This window comes from Eupeodes corollae, chromosome 3, assembly GCF_945859685.1.
Source record: "Eupeodes corollae chromosome 3, idEupCoro1.1, whole genome shotgun sequence".
In the NCBI taxonomy this organism is placed as follows: Eukaryota; Metazoa; Arthropoda; class Insecta; order Diptera; family Syrphidae; genus Eupeodes; species Eupeodes corollae.
Genome location: NC_079149.1, coordinates 55,260,159 through 55,281,709, shown reverse-complemented (window position 1 = coordinate 55,281,709; position 21,551 = coordinate 55,260,159). Strand labels below are relative to the sequence as shown.

Here is a 21,551-nt window from a genome sequence, read left to right as displayed (position 1 = left end):
AACAAACGACGGCACTATAATATTCAATTAAATGTGTTTTTTTTTCTTCTTTCAAAATGCTTTGAAAGTAGTCAACTTTGGAACAGGTTAATCTTTAAATCACAATTTATTAAGTTAAAAGCTTTTATCAAACTTTTCAATAACAGAACAAGCATTTGTTTTCCACTCTTACCTTATTGTTTCATTAGAAGTAATTGGTCATATACAAGAAGTTAGAAAAGTCTCCTTATATTCCATCCAATAATGTTAAAATATGCACTTTTAATAAAGAACACAAAAGACATTCAGCTACCAACAAACAAAAGAAAAGAAAACACAATTGTTAGAAAGGTATACCTACATTAGGAAGAGGATGTATATTACATACCTTCCACAACCAGAATCAAGAATCAACATCTAACGCAATCATTTTCCAGAACATTGCTCCAGGACAAACAAGACCAAAAATAATGCCTCCTCCTCATTACCTATCCTTTTCTCCGGCACATTCATTCAATGATTAATTAAAACGCTTAATGTTGTGAATAATGATTGAAAAATTGAGGTTGGATTCGATTTCATATTATTGATTTTGTGTTGGGTTTGGTTAACATTGGCCATTGTGAGTTAAGTCAACTATGAAATGAAAACTCCTTGCTCTAGAACTGCATTTGATGAAAAATTCTAATTAAAGCAAAGAAAAAAAAGAAAGAAAACGTAAAAACTGCACTAGATTTTATGTATATAAATATAAAGTTGCTAAGGACAAAAGATTGCACATAAAACCACACATTTTTCAATTTTATATATGAACTTTAGTTCTGAACTTAAAATCACACACAACGAACACAAAAAAGCTAAGATTTAATATTGAAATTAAGAAAACTTAGAGATAAAGTTCACATGAATTTATTCTTAGATTTTATTATAGAAAAATGGAAAACTTCTTCCACTCCTGAAAATGCTTCTGTTTTGACCTTTGGTCTTTTCTTTTTTCCTTACTTTATGCCATGCCCTAAGGGTAGACAAGTTGGTGTGAAGTTTTCTTTTATATATTTCTAAGAATTTTCGTCTATTTTTATCTTCTATATGTACTTACTTAGACAGAGAGACAGTACGGCAAGCAATCGTACTGAAAATAATGATAGTAGCTGACGAAGCAAAATCCTATAATTTGCTCCTGAGCATCACATACCTAGTACCTATACCTACCTACATACATATCGACCAAACCGTGTGTATATGGTGGTATATTTGGACGAATGCAAGGACACTGATATGACTAGTGGTTGTCATTAAATTTAATTTAATTGGCTGAGTAGACACAAAGTTCCAGTTGTAATTTGTTAGACTTAATAGGTGTGGCGAAAGCTGGAAGCAAATTCTAAAAATAAATACAATCACAATGACTTTCCATAATACCCACTTCTTTATATACTAAATTAAGTCTGAACTGGTTCATGAAGTGTTCTTTGAATTAAATGGGGACCTGTTGGTATTATAAAGTACGTACATATAATTGAGCTTCTATTGCTATAAAAGAATTAAGCAATAGCACAAAGCTTACACTTACACAGGAAATGATTTCAAATTAAAATTATTTTATCAAAATGCTTTCATGACAATTTTTTTTTTTTTTTTATTTATTCGACTTTTCATTTCATCGTTCATTCGGGAAGAGTGGTGACATCTTATGAAAGGTATTAACGCTAAAGCTTTTAACAATGTCAAAATACAAAAAACTACCATATAAATAAAGACACTGACTGAAGCACCATGTTGCTAGTTCCTGCAAACATTTTGTTTGCACTTTTGCAAAGTTTGTTTATTTGTTTTTTTGTGGGATGGACAAAAAAAAGACTAATGCGGTCTTCAAAACGACTGATTTATTAAATAAAAACTTCAAACGTAAAGCTTGAAGCACTGTCAATGTCAATGCATTTAAAACTTTGACACGAATGACACTTTTTAGTCATTCCATTGACGCGTTGGTGAGTCGCGTGAAGTGACGCATTTACAATCAAAACATTGACGATCACACAATTTGACAAAATAGTATTTACATATATGTAAGGCAAAGTTATATTTGTCTTTTAGTTAAGGCTGAGTAAAAATATTTACGTTGGTACAATATAAGTATATTTTTGTTAAGTTTTTAATGTTAAGTTTTACGTTTTAAAAAAAAACTCTAAAAAAAATGTTTACCTCAGTTTTCTGTTGGACTAATAATGTTTGTTTTAGAAGTTTCTGGGCAAACATGGCCTTAATCTTTGCACTGATCATACTTGGATTACTCCTTGCTCGTTACGTTGATCGTTAAATAGTAGTTTAATCGAAAATTTTGAACTATTATACAAAAATTAAGTTAACAAAATATTCCATTCGTTTGTTTTTTAGGTAAAACATATGTAGCCTATACATACAAACAAATTTTTAATACAAGAAAGGGTAATTTAGAAAGTTAGGTTCATATGAGCTTTATAGAAAATTAATATTTGTTTAATTGCTAGCAACTCGGGATTTTAATCAAATATGATACTGCTATGACAGATAAGTCGAAAAAGGTGGGTACCCCGATTCTGTTCGTCTGTCTATTTTATTTTATACGAAACCACTGTGTCGATTAACTTCAAATTTGGAAAATGAGGTTTTGAGCCGATTCTTGTTAGGAGTTTTTTTTCTTCTTCATTTTTTAAGACTATACAATTTGTTGTTCAAAAATCGAAAAACAAACCAATAGACTTTTTTTACATTTTCGATAAAATTGTATTGAATATAAACAAAATATTTTTTTATTATTCTAGAAGGGTACTGCCCATAAAACTATTATTTTATTTTTAAGTTTTCTTAAGAACTCATCAACCGATTTCGATAATTTTTCTTCTTTACAAGTTCTTATGCTTTGTTAATAGTATTTAATTATCATTGTTTTTATTAACTTCCCATAGGAAGTTATTGTAATGGGTCCGATTTGTCAAATTGAAAATTTTGACATTTTTCGACGTTTCAAGGTGCCTAGAGTCGAAATAACAGATTTTTAGAAAGATGTCTGTGCGTGCGTGTGTACGTACGTTTGTACGTCCGTACGTTCGCGACGTTTTTTTCATCGTCCATAGCTCAAGAACCAGAAGAGATATCGAATTCAAATAAATTTTGTTATACAGATAATAAGGCAGAAAGATGCAGAAAGGGCTTTCAAGAAAATTGCGTGGGTGGTTTTTTTACCATAGCAGTTTGAAAAAAAGGTGAAAATTTTGGTTAACCTTAAATATCTTACGAACCAAAAATGCTAGGGACTTGAATTAAATTTTATATAGTATATTGTAACGTGATACCAAACAGGTATATTTTTGAAAAAAATCAATATAACGGTTTTTTAATAAATCAATAAAACTGAAAAAAAAAAATTTGTCACCTCCAAATTTTTACGACTGAAATATAATTTCATCTCTAAAACAATTTTGTGCAACGAAAAATAATGTTTTTGACAATTTGGAGAAAAATCTAATTGACAGTTTTTTTTACAAAAAAAAAACCTAAAAAAAAAATGTAAAAAAGTTGGTAAAAATTGATTTTCGACTCAAATATGTTTTCAAAACTTTGAGATATTGGGTTTAATTTACTTTTATCTTTCAAAACATCTTGTTGTCAACATTCAGTGTAAGTTTTAAAAAAATGGAATTGACAGTTTTTGTACAAAACATTAAAAACCGAAAAAAAAAATTAACAAAAGTTCGTAAAAAATGATTTTCGACTCAAATATCTTTTAAAAACTTCGAGATAATAGGTTCTAACTAATTTTTTTTAACAGAAATATTGTTTTCAACATTAGTACAAATTTTGAGAAAAATCGAATTGACAGTTTTTTTGCAAAAAATAAAAATCTGAAAAAAATGTATAAAAGTTGGTAAAAATTGATGTTCGACTCAAATATCTCTTCAAAAATTTTAAATATTGGGTTCAAACTAATTTTATCTTATAAGAAATATTGTTTTCAACATTTGGAAAATTTTTAAAAAATTCGAATTGATAGTTATTTTACAAAAAAAAAAAAACTCTGAAAAAACAATACCTACTAAAACTTGGTAAAAATTTACTTTCGGCTCAAATAGCTTTTCAAAAATGAAAAATATTGGCTTCAAACTTATTTTATTTCAGAGAAAATATTGTTTTCAATGTTCAGTAATTTTTATATAAAAATCCAACAGTCCGTTTTTTTCATAAAAAATAAAATCTACAAAAAATAGTGCGCAAATTTAGTAAAAATACATATAGACAAACTTTTAAGCAAGACAAATCGACAGACGGGATGGGAAGTTATCAGTGTGGGTCGCATCCCAGCCTCTATTTTACTTAATTTTTTTTCGAAATTTGATATCTTGAAATGAGGTATCACTTTTTTACGAATTTGAAATATAAAATGAATATAAATAAGTTCTAATAAACTGCTTATAACAAATATTTTTCAATTTAATTTGAAGCTGTTCGTTACCTGCAATAATTGGATCATTTATATTCTTTAAACCAAGTCGTTTTACTGTTATTTTTTCTGCAAAAAAAAATAAAAAAGCGTGAATTATTTAACCAAAGCACTTAATACTAAAAATCAAAATATCTATTCTTTTTAAGGTTAAACCTAAACAGGCAGACAGAAAAACGAGCAACGCAGAACATCATCACATTCATTAAACATCTCCTGTCACCTTAACCAAAAAAGAACACACTACGAACAAAGATTAATTATGTATTTCGTTAACTTGAATCCTTTCTAACTGCGCAATAACTCTTTGGTCCATTCATTTCGTTTGTACAACATGACAATTAAAACAAACCTGTTGTTGTATTATGGTTTATAGGTTTGTCCTCCCTCAAGCTATAGTACATCCATAGCCAAGTTGAAAAGTCGAAAGAAAATCGCTTGATGGTTTTAATGCAACTCTGACCTTTTTTGTTGCACTTTATACCCTCCCTAAGAAGAAAAACTTAAAAGGAAACCCCATTGGAATGAGGTCATTCTTGTTGCTGGCAATTCATGAAATCCCATTTTATACTATACATACCTTCAAACCAGCCGACTTTCCCTCTGCGCGCCTCCATTTCCATATCCTTAGTAATAATGTGAAATAATGGCGGTTATCATGTACGTCCAAATATACATATATATATGTATATACGAAGAACGATAGAGGGAGGTATTATGTATGTACGGTACGGTACATGTACTGTACGGGTATCTGGGAGTATAGAACACAAAATTCATCTTCACTTTTGGTATTGAGTGCTTAACCCATTTTGTTCATAAATTACTAGAAAAAAAAGATACTTTTTGCCCACTTACATGCGAAGCTTGCAGTCCGGAATATTGTATTAGTGAATCCATCACCAGGCTTTGCAAAGCAGGACCTAGACATAGTAGGTATGTCCCTATATCTAGACTAAAGAGAAGTTGTATATGGCTTTGGCTTTTATAACTATACCCCAGTGCAACAGTATACAACACCATAAAACGCATAAGAACCCTCTTAGTGCTTAATGTACTATGTGGGTTGATATTGTTTCTTTAAAGGACAAAACATAAAAAGTGATTTTAATGGCAATGGAAACGTCGAGCTACGCTCTGCTTTACTCTGCTCTGCTGTAGCTGTACGATACCGTGCACAGATGGTTAAGTACATATCCACTAAAGGACTTCTTTTGCTTTTAGTTTTTTTGTATATGTATGTAGGTAAATCATATCTTGAGAATTATATAGTGTGTTAATGAATCCTGACACTGAGACACAATTTCTTGATAAATTTATTATTAAAGCAACAACAACAAATATGCTATTGTTTTTGTCTATAAGGTATACTTTATAGCTCATTGTCTTACTGTTCTTTTGAGGGTTGAACAATGAACATTTCGTTGTTAACGGGGTATGCACTAACTGCAAGAGTTCATGATACATAATTGAAGTATTTTAAGAGATCCTTTTTCATCCTTTTTTAAAGTGCGAGGTTCGTTCGCAGTTAACTTGGCATAATAAAGGGTCTTTAGTTATATTTTGTAAAGATAAAAAAATAAGAATATTGGCAAACGCTTTAGGAAGCTTTTAACTACATCATGGAAGAATAATTTCGATTCAACTTAAGGATTTATGTGATAGTTAAAGTGCTATACTTATAGGATGTTGTGATTTTTAAGAGGCAAATCAAAATTACTTCAGACTTAACAGGTTAACCTTTTGTTTTCTTACCCAGTTCCTCATGGCGACGAACGTGCTAAGATCCTGTTCAAGAAGTTTTATTTTTCTTAAAGTCAAGGAAAATTTGATTTTTAATTCAAGCTTGGGTTTCGATAGAAACAATTTAACAAATCTATCTACAAGTTGTAAATAAAACGTGTTCCCATAATTTTTGTGTAGAATTACAACCACAAAAAAAATATAAAAATTAGTTCTGCGTTGCAAGTTGATAATTTGTGATTGAAAAACCTATCAGTAGTTCAGTAAAAATTTATATGAATAACAAATACAACATCCGCAATCACTGCAAATAATAGGTCAAGTGAAATCCTGCTGCGGTTCGAGATTTGATTTTATTTTATTTCATTTCAAAGCTGAAGATTACTTCCCATATATTTCGATAGTTTCTTTTAAATACTTCTTTATTTTTCCCATGAGCTAACGACTCAACTTTTAATTTATCTTTGTTTGTTTTCAATTTTAAATAGTCCTAGAAACTTTTGTGTTGAATCCGTTTCAAATGTAGTTTGACTATATACTTGCCAAGTCTTCAAAAAAAGTTAAGTTCACAAAATGGAAAATCCTACTTCTCATTCAGGTTTTCAACGTTGCTTAGCATGAAATCGATTTTGAGTTCTCTGTGCGTGCGTCGTTGTACTCTTTACTATACATTATTGTTAAATTAAATAAAATGCAGTTTTGTTTTTTCAAGCTGACCAGACTTATTTGTTTAATTAAACTGAAATAGATATAAGCAGTGACCTCCTTAAAATTGTCCAATTTTATTAAGTTTTAATTAGTTTAAGTCTGAATTTCTCAAATTTTGTTTACAATTTTTACAAAACATGGCGTGTCTAAATGTATGACTGCTACCTTTAAGGTTTGAGCCTTCAATTTTTTGACAGCACTGATCAACAAAATTTCTTCTTTTTTTCTGTTTCACGAACAAAAGCATTATTTTTTAAGGGACTAAGTTGTCCTTAAATTGAATCTCACCTTTAAATTTTTCTATCACATCACATTTTTAAAACATGCCCTTTCTGATAAATATAACAATTAAAATCAAATAAAAGAACCAAAAACGTGTTGTTAATGCCTAAGTTAAGTTCAAAATATCTCTTAACAATAAATTGTGTGATGATGTTGAAAAGTAAAAATCTTTCTCGTTTAGATACAATTTGAAGGATATTAGTATCTTACTCTGGAAATTCTTATTAGTTATGAGTCTTTCTTTAAAGCTACCTGCAATTTCGAGAAAAACTTAGATTTGATATTTTTATTGTTTTGAAATATATGGTTGGGCCTTGTGTAAATGTTTGGCATTTTTAAGAGTGATTTGAAGTCAGATTTGAACTAAGGCCACCAAAACCCATTAAAAAGTGCAATTTGAATGCCAGTAAGTATACCTTGTCGACAATTGTAGTCATTAAAAATGCAACTTCCAGTAGGAACTGTAGGCATTCAAAAGAAGACGGTGATTTCTAAGACGTGTGTTGTTCAAGAAGAAAACAACTCATAAATGTTATGACTTTAGACCAAGAGTTCAACTCCTTTTATAAGGATTACCCATTTAGCGTTTGTTTAGATTTAGACCACTTTGTCAACAATAACGCATGGAATATTCTCTTCAAAGGAGTGGAAAAACAATTTCACTAAAGTTCAGGTTTGTTGGAATTTTTCGATGCAAGGTCATTTAAGGAAAGGCATTTTTTAGATTTAAGTTTTTATTCCGGAGAAGGATAGCATTTGTAAAGAAATAATACATTGATGTGTGTCTAGTTTATTGTTTATCTATAAATTCATAAGTCAATCTACCAAAACCTCTGAAAATTCAGTTGTTAGAAAAGCAATGTCCGAACGACACTGATATTTAACAATCATATTAAATTGTTCACGAAAAAATCACAGGAATAAAATAAAAATCGGCACGATATTGACTTTGGTCAAATCGTCTATTGGCAGATCGTGTTATTTCAAATAGAAAAAGTCTGACATCGCTGCTTCTAATATATTCTTAAGACTTTAGTTGAAACTTATGAAATTTAAATTTATCTCTTTACACAATGAATTTTTAAAACTTTATACTATCAAAAGGAAGACCCGTTCATCTGTCAGTTTTAATTGAAAAGCATTATATTACAACCATTATTATAAATGAAAATAAAGTCCTTATCAACCCTAGTTTAACAAATCTAATGAAAAACATATGAAATATATGAAATTATAAAAAAATTTAAATTTAAAATTTACCAAAACAACTAATTTACATTTACTAACAAGTTTCCTTAAATGTTCTTACTCGTAGGTCGGTTAAACCGTTGTCTTGTTTTTTATTCGTATTCTTTTTTGGTATTTATTTAATACGGTAAAACATCTTGAGTAAATATAAGAAATATAAATACAAGAAAAATTGTATGGTAAAATGTCTTAAGTTAAGTGATTTTACTATTTTTTTGAATCGTATCAAACAAAAATCAACGTAAGATGATTGATTTATTTGTTTTAGTTTTTAAAAAATTTTGAGAATTAAACTTAAACTATTTTACAAAAGGTCATAATTTTCTTGTTTTAAAAGATTTATCAACGAAGTTAAAAAAGAAAAATAGTTTGTAGATAGAATACATAAAAAGGTATAAAAGTCAGCTTTTTTGAAAACAGCAATAAAATTGTATTGAAAAACACTTAGTATGCAGCCAAATGTACTCTTAAAAACAACGTAAAAATTATAATTTCTTTGATTTTTGTGTTGTTACAATATTTCACCTTGTTCATCATCTTATTCGCCAAGTTTAAAAAAAAAGTTAAAGTAATGCTTTTTGAATCTCATCTCACAATCAAGATTTCTCAGACATGAAAGCATTATCCTCCATTATGTCCTGATAGTGGATATTATGCTTGATTTTAAAACTTATGTAAATTTACTAAGTCATATAAAATCTTATAAATTTGTTTTGCGAAGTATAACACATTGATTGATATATTAAAAAGTATATGTTTTTATCAATATCCGTCTCTATAACCAATATCAGTGTCAAATTTAAAGCTAAAAATCGATTAAAAAAATATTCAATGCAATCAATCTAAGTTCAATTGAAACACATATCTAATCTAGAAAGCTACCAAGAGAAAAACACACATAGTTCGAATTAAAAATTCGATTTATATCGAAAGAATTAATTTTACAAAAAGTCAGTCAAAAGCAAAAACCTCTTCGAGGACAAATTAAATATCCTTGGAAACCAATAAAACTGTCATCCAACCCACAAAAACCACCATTTAAACATGATGTACAACTTACCAACTTGCCCCACTTCGTTCTCCCTCTTCCGTCACTCGTTCCATTTTTAATACCAATATACCATTAGCACTACCAATTGACTTGAAACTTAATCCTTAAGGATCCACAAGAACTTTTACTCAAAATGTCAATGGTTGAACACAATTTTCGATGTTGAAAAGTTTTCCAGGCGTTAATCGTTTTCTATAATTAGTCCTACCTACATACACATGAAATGTATACACACATGTATATCAAATACTGTCTGTGCATAAGCATACCTACATACAAATACATTTAATCGTCAGGATGTGCATACATATAAGTAAAATTGTTTTTCTTTTATTTTACAGAAAGATTTATTCCTGAGCAAACTAGATCCGGGGTCACCACGAGGGGAGCGTAAACTTTCTGCTGCAAGTGCGTCTTCGATGAAAACAAAGTGGCTGAAAGCATTTAGAAGCCTAAAGCCGGCTTCTGGTTCCGCAGCACAGCCAGATAGGTAAGCGCAATAATTGAAGTTTATTTCATATATTATTATCTATATAGTTTTATCGGCCATATTATGCAAAGTTTTATATACCTACCAACTTGTTATGTATAATGTAGGACTATATACCTATTATACCTATTTTCGAGTATATAATATATTTTTAATATTTTTTTGTCTTTCCCCATGGTTTATCGATTTTATCGTTTTCAATTTTATTTCACTGTAATTTTTTTTTCAATCGACTTAAAAGTGTACATAGAGAGTGCACTTGTCATCTTTTCACTTAAGGTATAAATATATAAAGTCTATCTATGTATATTTTATATAAGTACATAAGGAAATATATATGTACCTATGTATGTGAAAAGTTTTAGCGAACTCACTTAAATCTATCAAATTGGATTAAATATTAAGATACGTTTAATGGCGGAGTCCTACATAGAAAAAGAATGATAATCAAGGATATAGGAAAATAGGAAACAGTAAAAATAAAGGGAACGAATGAATTGTATCGATTCCTTTTATTTATAGCTTTTTGTGCATTTATTTCAGATATGGAGATGAAGATACAGGTATAGGTTATTTAACCGTATATAAGTAGTTTTTTTCATCCATAGGATATAAGGATGAGAAAATTCACTATATGTTATAGGATATCGTGTAAATAAGTACTTTGAGAATATCAATATCACAGTTTCATCAATTTGACACAATCGTTTATTTGATAATCATTATAACCTTTACACACACACATATTAACATTTAGGGCCTTTGTATAAGCCTCTATTAAAATAATGTGGAAGTTATATTTTCATTCAATTCTTTTTATAAGAAAAATAAAGAGTATGTGTGAATATATGTACATATACCATTTACAACTTTTCATATACTTTGAGTGAGAATACCGCATATTTCTTTTGTTCCCTTTTAACTGTTTACCGTCACAAGTAGATCGCGCTAAAAAACGATGGTTATTGATTGTAAAAAAAAATAAAGCCCACATGAGAATGCCTTTGATAACGTAAATTCATAGTCGTATTTATTCTGCTGGCGGTAAACAAATCATTACAGCTAAACTGCAAGTTGAGTTTATAGAAGCGTGTGAAACGTAGATCTAAGCTTAGATAATTGTATCCAGCTTATTTATATTGACAATGCATTGTTTATTTAAGAATTTGAAAAAGGGATTAGAACAAAAAGAAATGTGAATTAAAAAATAAAGAAAAACAAAGGAAAAGAAACAACACCTTACTAATTGTTTTAAAGAATTATAGGGTTATCCATTTTGAGGTTTCAAAAGTAAACTTAAATAAAACACGTATAACTTTTGTTTCTTTTTGAGGTGCGTAACGCTACATCATTTAAATGACCACCACACGAAGTTTTGCAAGTATCGATTCTTTTCGACCATTTTTTGACACATATTGGGTGGTATCTCAGCCATAACTTGACGAATTTTGGTTTTGAGGTGCTCAAGAGTCAAAGGTTTATACAAAAAAAATTCCAGCGGTATCAATCGCATGATCTTGGTAGCCAGTTAATATTACCCCGAAAAGTTTCGCGGCCAGGAAATGTTTCTTACAATAAAGCCATATTTGCTCGAGATATGTGGCATATGTCACCGTCTTTTTGAAGATTCTCAGAACCTCAAATGCGACAAAATTATTTTTACAGCATCAATATTTTCAGCGGTACGAGCGAAACGATGATGCACTTTTCGGCCTACTTATATTATTTTGAATATTCTTGTTAATACTTCAAGTGTGCATTTTTAACTTCATTTGTACTGAAGATACTAGTAAAAATGGCGTTCAAAATGCACAAATACGAATTATGAATATTTTACAAATAAAGTAAAAAATCAGCAAAAAAAAAAAATTATTTAGTATACAGAAGTTTGAAATAAGAACATTTTACATTTATACAGTTGTAATTGTCCTATCGAATTTTATACTTACATAAATGTCACCAAACAGTATCGAATTGAATTTTAAAATACGGTCTTTAAACCCGCTTCCTTTTTTTCGGAAAATATTTCAATGAAAAACTATAAGAAAATCTGAAATTTTGATATGCTAAGTTTCATGGAAAAAAGCTATATAAGCAATATGAATAATTTTCGAAATTAAAAAAAAAGATCTGAATATATTTGAAGGAGCCGCAATTTAATTTTTAAATTTCTAAATAATAAAAACAAAATATTATCTTAAGCCTCCTTTACGTCATGGGGTCCAAAAGTACGCCAATACATGTTTGAACACTTTTAAGTTTTTATTATATTTTGTAGGTATACGTAGGTATAGTTCTCGTTGACATTTGACATATATATGTTATTTGGCAACAATATCTTCCAGTCTCAGACGGATCTTTTTTAAGTATCTTTTGCTTTTAATTAAAGGTGAAACCTAAACTTTTTGCGAGCAAGTCTCTCGGGGACTGTTAGCAAGACCTCTTCACATGTCCAAGTGCATCCAAAGTAGTATTTCCTCATTTATTTATCATTTATTTCCCACTCCATCAGCTTCTCCGCTAGTTCAATAAGCGTATCGTTTCTGAATGAATGTTTATTGTTCTTAGGTGGGATGAAATGTCGACAACTTATGACAGTAGCTGCTAAGTTAGTTTTAAAATACAACCATCGGTGAGCGTTTTGTTCGACATGTGCTGGAATAATTAAAACCCAAATGATCGAAAACATCGACTCCACCTTTGGTTTGTTGTAGTCCAGTATCTCACAGGCTTATTTTGACAACCTAAAATGGCTTCGTCATGTTGCGTGAATAACAAAACATCATGTTTGTTTGATTTTGACTTTGGAACATAAGTTACTAGCAGCGCCATTCTTTCAGAAAATCCAAAGACAGGTGAGTGGACTGGCCGCTATAGTTTCTTGTTATTGAATATCATCGGATCGTTCTAGTCATCAAGAAACTATTTTACTACAAAATATTTCAACACGTAGTTATTGATTGTGAGGTTGTGCCAGGTGTTGAAATATGATGGCATCAACGAAATCAACATATTTAATCCACAACCAACTCCAGTTTTTTTGATCAGAGCCTTACTATTAATTTCTACCAAATATAAAAATGTTTTACCAATATAGGAAAGTTTTTCAAAAAAAAACACATATAATTCAGAAAAATGCAAGAAATCTTATTTAAATTGATAATACGGTCCATATAATTTAGTGTTTGAAAATTTGAAAATTATAACATGCGAATGTTGATCTTGACTGCGCCTCAAATGGTTCATCCGCTTAGTCCAATTTTGGTATACTCTTTCCCACATTTCGGTCCGTATCTCACAAATAAATGCTTAAATCCTGTCTTTCAATGCTTCAATTGAAGCGGGATTGTCTATATAGACATGAGCTTTAACGTACCCCACAAAAATAGCAACGTGAAATAAAATGTTCACCAAACTCACCTCTCAATAAGTCCATTGTTGCGAGTGATGTGTGGCATGTGGCACCGTCTTGTTGAAACCACATATCATGAAAACCAAGATGTTGTATTTTGGACCACCAGCCTATACACCGCACCCAACTGTGACTTTTTCTGGATCCATTGGTATCTTTTGCAATGCTTCTGACTGATATTCACTCCAAAGTCAACAATGCTGGTTATTTACGTACCCATTAAGACAAAAATGAGCTTCGACGCCGAACACAATTTTTCCGTAAGAATGTGGATTTTCGGCCAACTTTCCAAGAGCCCATTCAAAAATTCTTGCACCAGCTGTATTTTGAAAGGCATCACACATAAATCCATCCGAAAATTCTCCACGTTGTTGAGTAACGGAAGCCCAATTGCTTCGAACGACGCGACGACGAATCGATAATTGTTGATCATCATTAACACCGATACAGCTGCGAAATTTTCTTCAGTTCGAACTCTACGTAAGCGTGTTGGTGTTTTAATGTCCAAAGGTAGGCCTACTAGAAATTTCAAAATTATGTCATTTTATGCCAGTTTTAAAGTGAAACAAATTTAAAAATATATTTTCGAATGACCTTAATGATTATTTGTCTATAAAAATTTTAAAATTAGATGCAACCTTCCTTAGAGAGCCATTGCCTAGTGACTTACAACTCTTAACCATTTCTTTGTGCGAGTAATAGCAGGGATGGAAGAGCCCTTCAGTTTATATGCCGAATCCAAACGGTTAATTTGAGAAAGCACTTTTCATGACATGAGTTACTCTTGGAGAATTTGTCGGATCGAACCCAAGACCTCTTGCATGACAGTCCAACTTACTAACCATCATGCCACGGTTACCACATTTAACTTTACTTATCTAATAAATATATCGAAAACAGGATATTTTACAAATGGATCCGATTGTACCACATTTTTGCAGTGATGTAAAGAACGGTTTCATGTTCATCAAAGAAAATTACGTATACGCCACAGTGAACAAATTAAATTGGATTTTTGTTTGTAAATAATGTTGCAAATGGTTTTAACATTCTAGTAAAGTGTGTATCTTCTATTTTCTTCAAGCCAAATATCAAATGATAATATATTTATTTAAAGTTAATTTTTCATGGTTTTGTGCCAAAAGGATTGTCTTTGGTAAATCCGGTACTGTGGTTTGTTGGGTTGTCATGCCAAATACTTATTGTTTATAACTTTAACAAAACTCTTTAGAGCCAAATGCTCACATCTAGATACGGTGGTAGTTTTGTATAATCTAACAACGTTTGTTTGGTCTTCGAAGAATTAATATTTTTTTATAATGTTCAAGATATGTTATTAAAAAACTCAGTAATTTAAACAATAATCAATTCTCAATGAATATGTCTTTTCAAGTTCTTTTAACGTACAATAGACATTTGTATGATGTTAAATTAATTTTCATTAAAAGTTAATAGGCACTTGCTAGACCAAAAACAGGGGAACAAAATGTTGTAATCAAACATCATTTTTTTTAATTTTTTCCCAAAAACATTAAGTTTGTTTCTCAAGTTCTGACCTATTTTTTTATTAAAATCATGTAACATGAAATAATATTGTATTCAGTTGAAAATGAAATAAAACCACTAAACCAAAACCATCATCTTTCAGTTTTGTATTTTTGTTTTTGTTTTTTTTTCGCGGTAAATGTAATTTATTTAAGAGCTTTTACTGTCAGGTCAGAACCCTATATGAATTTTATATCACATAATGATGCTGAATGCTGATGATGATGATGTTGATGATGATGCTTTGGCCTTCTTCTTTTGCGGTTAAAACTATTTCTGTGTCAAAACAGGATTTTATATTGCAAAAATATCTTATACAATCTTCATGATAATTACATAAAATTATTTCAATGGCAAAATTTGTTTCACTTTTTTTTTCATTATTGAAAAAAAAAAAGAGTTTCATGAAAAATTCTGTATGCTTTCGTAAACAGATATTCTGAGAACTTATAATCTGAGCCACAAAAACACTTTTCCATCTATTATGTTAGATTAAAAGTTGAATACTTTATAAATTTTATATGATTTTTTCGAAGTATTAAGCAACAACTAAATTAAGTAATTTTTAACTATATACAAAAACATAGATTAGACTATAAACTTACAGCAGAAATCGGAGATTAATTTTAAATTTTGTTGAGTATTTTTTTTCCAAGAAAATTTTAAAGACAATGAAAAGCACTTAACTTAATAACTTCTTCTTGGATTATAATAATAAAAGGTAACATGAGACGTTAATCATGCTAATGTAGTATTTTCTTTCTTCGGACTATACCCTTTTCTATTCGTCTCCATCTACTTTTAAACCTTTTTCGGCTGAGTTGTTTTTTTTTATTAAAACGTTGTTTTGAAATGCAAGTTTTATTTCTTGGAAATAAATGGTAGACTGTTTAAATACTTGAAATGGGATTAAATCAAAAACTGATTGAATTACATGTAACTAGACAGTTTAAGTTTTAATACTTTAGCATGCTATAAAAGCACTTTCTTAAGTTCATGTTGAATACTTTTCGATTGCAATCTGAGACTTGTAATGTGGACAGAGTTTATAAATTTTTTTTAAATAGCTTAAAACATGAAATTTACTCCAAAATGTGTATATTTTGAAAGTTGTTAAAGGTATTTGGAAAGATTTCTTTAAAAAATATCGATAATTTAATTAATGATCAATATTTTTAATATTATTTTATTAAATTCAAAAAAAAAACATGAGGCGCATTGTTTTAAAAACTTCACGCCTTCCATTAATAGATCTTAAAACGATTGTTGAGCATTGATTTAGACAGAATTTTTGATAAGGTCCCAAAGAAAACGGTCTTAAAGTGTTAAATCACAACATTTACCATTCCATAGTCAATTTCGATCACTTTTTTCAAAAATAACTGTTCGGACATTTGGTTGGCAGAATTTCGTAGGTATTGTTGCTTTTGTGGAACGTAGCGCCTTTTTGTTGAAAATAAACATCATTCGCATAAATACTAAAAGCTAAACCTGTAGTCGGTATAGAAAAACCTATTTTCGAGGAAGTAATAATCACTCCGGAAACTCAAATTACTTTCTTAAAAATCACGCGTTCAGGATGAAGAGGCTTTTCAACGATAATAATTTTTGGATTTTCCAATTCTCAAGTGCCATAATTCCGATTTCTAACGTAGCCTCCGTGATGAAAACGGACAAAGCGAGTTTTTACATACATTATTTTATTTTCGAAAGAATTACATCGATAAATTTAAAATTTCTTTGGACAAAGTCGATTTAAATTTTTAAAATGTCTTTCCTTAAAAAACAAAGGTGCTGATGTCAGCAATAATCTGTTTAACAAGGGCGTGTTTGTTGACGTCCTTGATATTTTTGTTGATGTTTTTTGAATTAAGAAACTTCACATCTTTGTTTTTGGCTTCAGCTGCCTCCTCCGTAAATTGGCCTACATACATATGGAATGTTTGAAACTTACCAAGGATACTCTGCAACGATTTATCGGGCTGTTTCTTAAGTGTATTCCTGAAAAATATCAGCATTTATTACAAAGCAAGTTGACAATTTTTTTAAAATGACAGCACATTTTTCGATAACCGATAATTGTACATCAGTTATTTGTAAAGATACAGATTGGTTTGCCAAAAATCTGCGGGGAGTATTTCCATGGTTTGAATTGCCCCACCTTACTTCAGCTTGTCGACTATCAACCCGATTTTCCTAAATGGATACGTTTTTTCTGCCATTTACAAAATGAGATAAAGAGTTGCATATCTTACTGTTAACCATTGTTAGTTTTAGTTTATACTTTAAGCTGATAAAACGGTCCTATATCTTAATAATTGCCTCATTCAGTTCATTTAATTGGCTCTGTATATATACTTTTGCTAATATCAGCTGAAGTCTGCCGTTTCTTTTTTCAATTGAAACCGTATGGGTCGGAAGTATCGAATTGATCGACTAGCCCTTGAAGCGAAACTTCAGCTAATGAATTCCATATTTGTATTGATTGACGTTCTGAGTAACGTTCTTGTTTGGCTTTTAGAACTTTTTTTTTAGATTGGAAAACATCGACTTTAGTTTTGACAATTTTTCCTCAACCAAAAGCTTCAAAGCATCATTCGTATCAAGTTGTTTAACATATTTTCTTTGGACTAACTTTTTTTAAGCGAAATCTTCATCGACGACGTCAACGATCTCTGCTCTTTGTTTTAGACTACCTTTCCTTTTTGGTCTGCCTTGAGATTCTCGCGAGATATTTTCATCTGATTGGTCTTGTACAGAACTAAAATCTTCCTCCAAATCAAGCCAAGCACTATTTTTGGACAAAATTAGGTTTTTTTCTTTGAACAGGCTTCACCTTCTTTGGAAGCATTTACAAAGATTAATTATCTTCGTTTTTACTTCCAAATCTTCAATTTTATAAAATTGTTTTAAAATTGTCCAAGTTTTGTTGTCTCTTGAAGCACTACCAACTTTTTTAGCCGAAAAACCAAATAATAAAAAAAAGTGAAAAGCAGTGTTTGTTGCGGGTCAAAATGTTGTACTTTTGCTCTCAAAAAGTCATGTATGTATATTCTCAAAGTAGAAAAAAAGCACTAAATTCTGATGTATAAGTTATATTTTTGAAGAATGTTATATTTCATTATTGGTAAATTCAGTTTTTTACTTGCCAAATGCCAAAAAATAAATAGCTGAATTTTCGTTTAGTTTTGGGTAAAGGTTATTTAAATAATATTCCTACTACACCTAAACGCTTAATAAAAGATATCCTTAAAAGCTGCAAAAACAATTCATCCAAACTTTCATAAAAAAGTATTTAAATATAAAATTTTTTAAACTGATGTTTTCATTGATAATTCCAAAGGATTCTTTCATTCCTTGATTTTTGTTTTCCTTTTTCAATCCAAAATTTTAACACATATTCCCACACTTCATTATTTTTAACAAGATTGCTTTAAAAGGCATTCATCTCCTTTGACACGTAATCACATACAAACAAAATTCTACCATCATCGTATGGATGTTTAATGTTTATGTAGAGGTGTGCTCAAAGTGCACCCCTTAATTAATATGGAAAGTGAAAAACTCTTCTCGCAAAGACATTAAGGATGCCCAACAGGCAATATAAGCCCTTTTGTAAGCATTCAAAGTGCAAAAAAAAAGTTAACAAAATGGGATAGAAAATTTACCAAAAAGAATACTTAAGTTACGTATATGCTATGTTAATATGAACGCATAGGTACCTAATTATAATTGTTATTAATACAAAAAATAGGTTTTAGAGATTATAAAGAGTATGAGGAAAAAACTGATGTCTCAAAAATAAATCACTATATTTTATTAAAAATAATTGCAACAGATGCGTTTTGTCCTTAAAGAATGGAGAAACAATTATAAACTAAAAAAGGTATCGATTTCTTTTAATTAAAACTAAATTAATTATCAGAAAACTATTTTAAGTTTCAATAATTAACATTTTCCCATGATTTTCATTAAGCATTTTCTGTTACATTTTAATTAAAGCTACAAATAAAGACATGGTTCAATTCACTAAATACTCGGTCCACTACTTCTCTAAAGGCACTAATATATTCATGTGACTAATTAAAGCTGAAATAATGTAAACGTAAATTATAATATATGCTCGAGGTTATCAATTAACTAAATCAGTTCTATTGCTCGCATACATTAAAAGGTTTTTCTTTTTCGCCTGATCAATCTAAAAGAGTAACTTTGTAATTTGAATAGAAATAAACCTTGCGTTAAATTTCTTATTTCTATGTCAGTTTTTTTTAGGTTTTGTCTATTTTGTCCCTGATGGGCTAATTTCAAATGATTTTTTTTATTTTGAGACCAGTTCCTTCTCTGTGTACCAAAAACTTTTCAAAATATTTATAAGTGTTAAAAAGTTCTCCTTTATAAATTTGTAGTTAATATAATGGTCTTAAAATTGTAGAACATACATTTATTAAGAAAAATTTTCCTTCAGGGTAAAAATACCAATAATAATTTTTCGATTTTTAACTAGGCCAACATCAGGAAATTCTGTAAAAATTGGAAATCATTTCAGTTTGAATTTAGAGTTTTTAAAATGAAATTTCCATATTTGAGTAAATGCACAAAATATATAAAAATAAAGTTGTTTTGTTTATCTAGATAAATTATATCTATTTTTCCTTCCAAATAAATTAATATTTGTAGATATTACTGTACAGGAGATAGTTTTATAACCACCCAATACAAAAAATCAAAGATTCGTTTAAATTTATCAAAAAAAAAATAAGAAAATGTATAAATAAAATTACTATTTTTAGAGAGATGTATGTATATCAAACCCTTTAAACGTTAACAACGAAACCCCCAACTTCCTCAATTTTATTGCACTGATAGATACAAATAAATTGATTGAGCTTTTAGATACATTTATAAAACAAAAAAAAAAAATATATATAAATATGAGACTTTATTTATTATTTATATTATTTATACATATTCCCTTACGCTTTAATAATTAAATTTAAGTCACTCAATATTCGAAAATATATATAAAATATTTGCAAATATTTAAATTAAATTAATTTTATTCAATCTCATCCCACATCATTTTGCCACAAAATCAAAATCAAATCAAATTCGTTACCAAATATATCAAAACTATAAAAAAATATATCTAAAGTCATCCCCGATCAAACCAAATGTATCACGCCGTTTCAACCGTTTTAACCCTAAGGTAACAATCGAATTAATTTCTCTTCTTTTCATATTAAAATTAAAAAAAAAAAATTAAAATTATTCAAAAAACAAACATATTTTTATATGTATTGATACAAATTGATATTTTTTTCATTCATAATATTGCTCTATATTATATTTGTTCATTGCATTTGTTTTGTAATTTTTATAAATATAAAAACGAAAAGATAACATTAAACAAGTTGTTTGATTATATTTAAAAAAAAAAGAACATCTATATATTATAAATAAAATAAAACACAGCTACAAGAATAATATTATTAAAGCTATATTAATTTGCATAGTGATTTTATCATAAACGCTTTCCCACATACCAAGTAGTTGCATTTTATAATATTATTTTCATACCTATAGATTCATACGCAATATAAAATTATGCAGCTAAAGCTTTAGCTATAGATATATATTATTTGCGCCTTGTGTTTTATTAAAATTCAGTTCAATTCGATTGAGTTCAGTGCAATGTTCTGTAGAAACGTTCATTTAATTTGCCTCATTCCCAGTAGAATTGTCACTTTTGAATCCGACAAGCCACACGTGTGTGTTAAATATTTTACTGCATTTCATAAATTTTAAATAAGATAACCCAAAATTGAATATATAGAGTTGTGAATTGTGAGTTGTGTGTGTGGACGGAATTTTTGTTGATATGATACCAATTTGTAAATAATGCTTATAACCATAATCATGATAGCGTGTCTCATGTGTATGTGCATGCAAATAAAAAAAAAAAAAGAACACATTTCCATCCCAAATCCCTAAGCAATTGGCAAATTTAAATTTGGAAGTAACTCTTTCAAAATTATACATATACGAAGCATACCTGCTTCCTGTACCTTTAAATTAAGCATAAATAAGTATTGTATAAGTTAAATATTCGGCAGGAAAAAATTGAAGCAGGGTTTTTTATATTTTTGAGATTCGAAACATTACAAAAAGAGATACAAATCAATTCAAAAAAGAAGTTTTTAACTAGTTGATTTCAGAAATAGAATGCATATAATAAAACTTGAACCACGATTTGACCGAAAACTTTACACATCGAATTTCGGTGATAACAAATCACACCAACATGTTCACCGTGTATGCCTAGCTTGAGTTAAGATTCTTGAACTACGGGCTAAGAAGTATTAACTTATTATTTCAGAACGCGCATAGACTGTTTTCTTTTACCAAACCAACAAGAATAAAATTTTATTTTACTTAGAGAATCAAAATCTGTTTTAAAACTCCGATTACCTAGAGCAATAAAATATTGGAACTGACATTTTGTTGGTGTGAAAAATTCCAAATATCAACAATAAGGAATATTGGATCATCGTGAAGCAACTTTTCGACAACCTCTTGGATAATTTGGAGCTGTTGTGACAAGTAAGTGCTG

General features: G+C 29.4%; 1 protein-coding gene across 1 annotated transcript in view; it reads left to right on the top strand.

Moving 5' to 3' along the window:
- LOC129952439 (uncharacterized) overlaps positions 1 to 21,551 on the top strand; it is a 369,098-nt gene that overhangs the window by 279,395 nt on the left and 68,152 nt on the right. Inside the window, 1 exon segment of the mRNA XM_056065014.1 lies at positions 9,833 to 9,981. Within this exon segment, the coding sequence (XP_055920989.1) occupies positions 9,833 to 9,981 (149 nt within the window).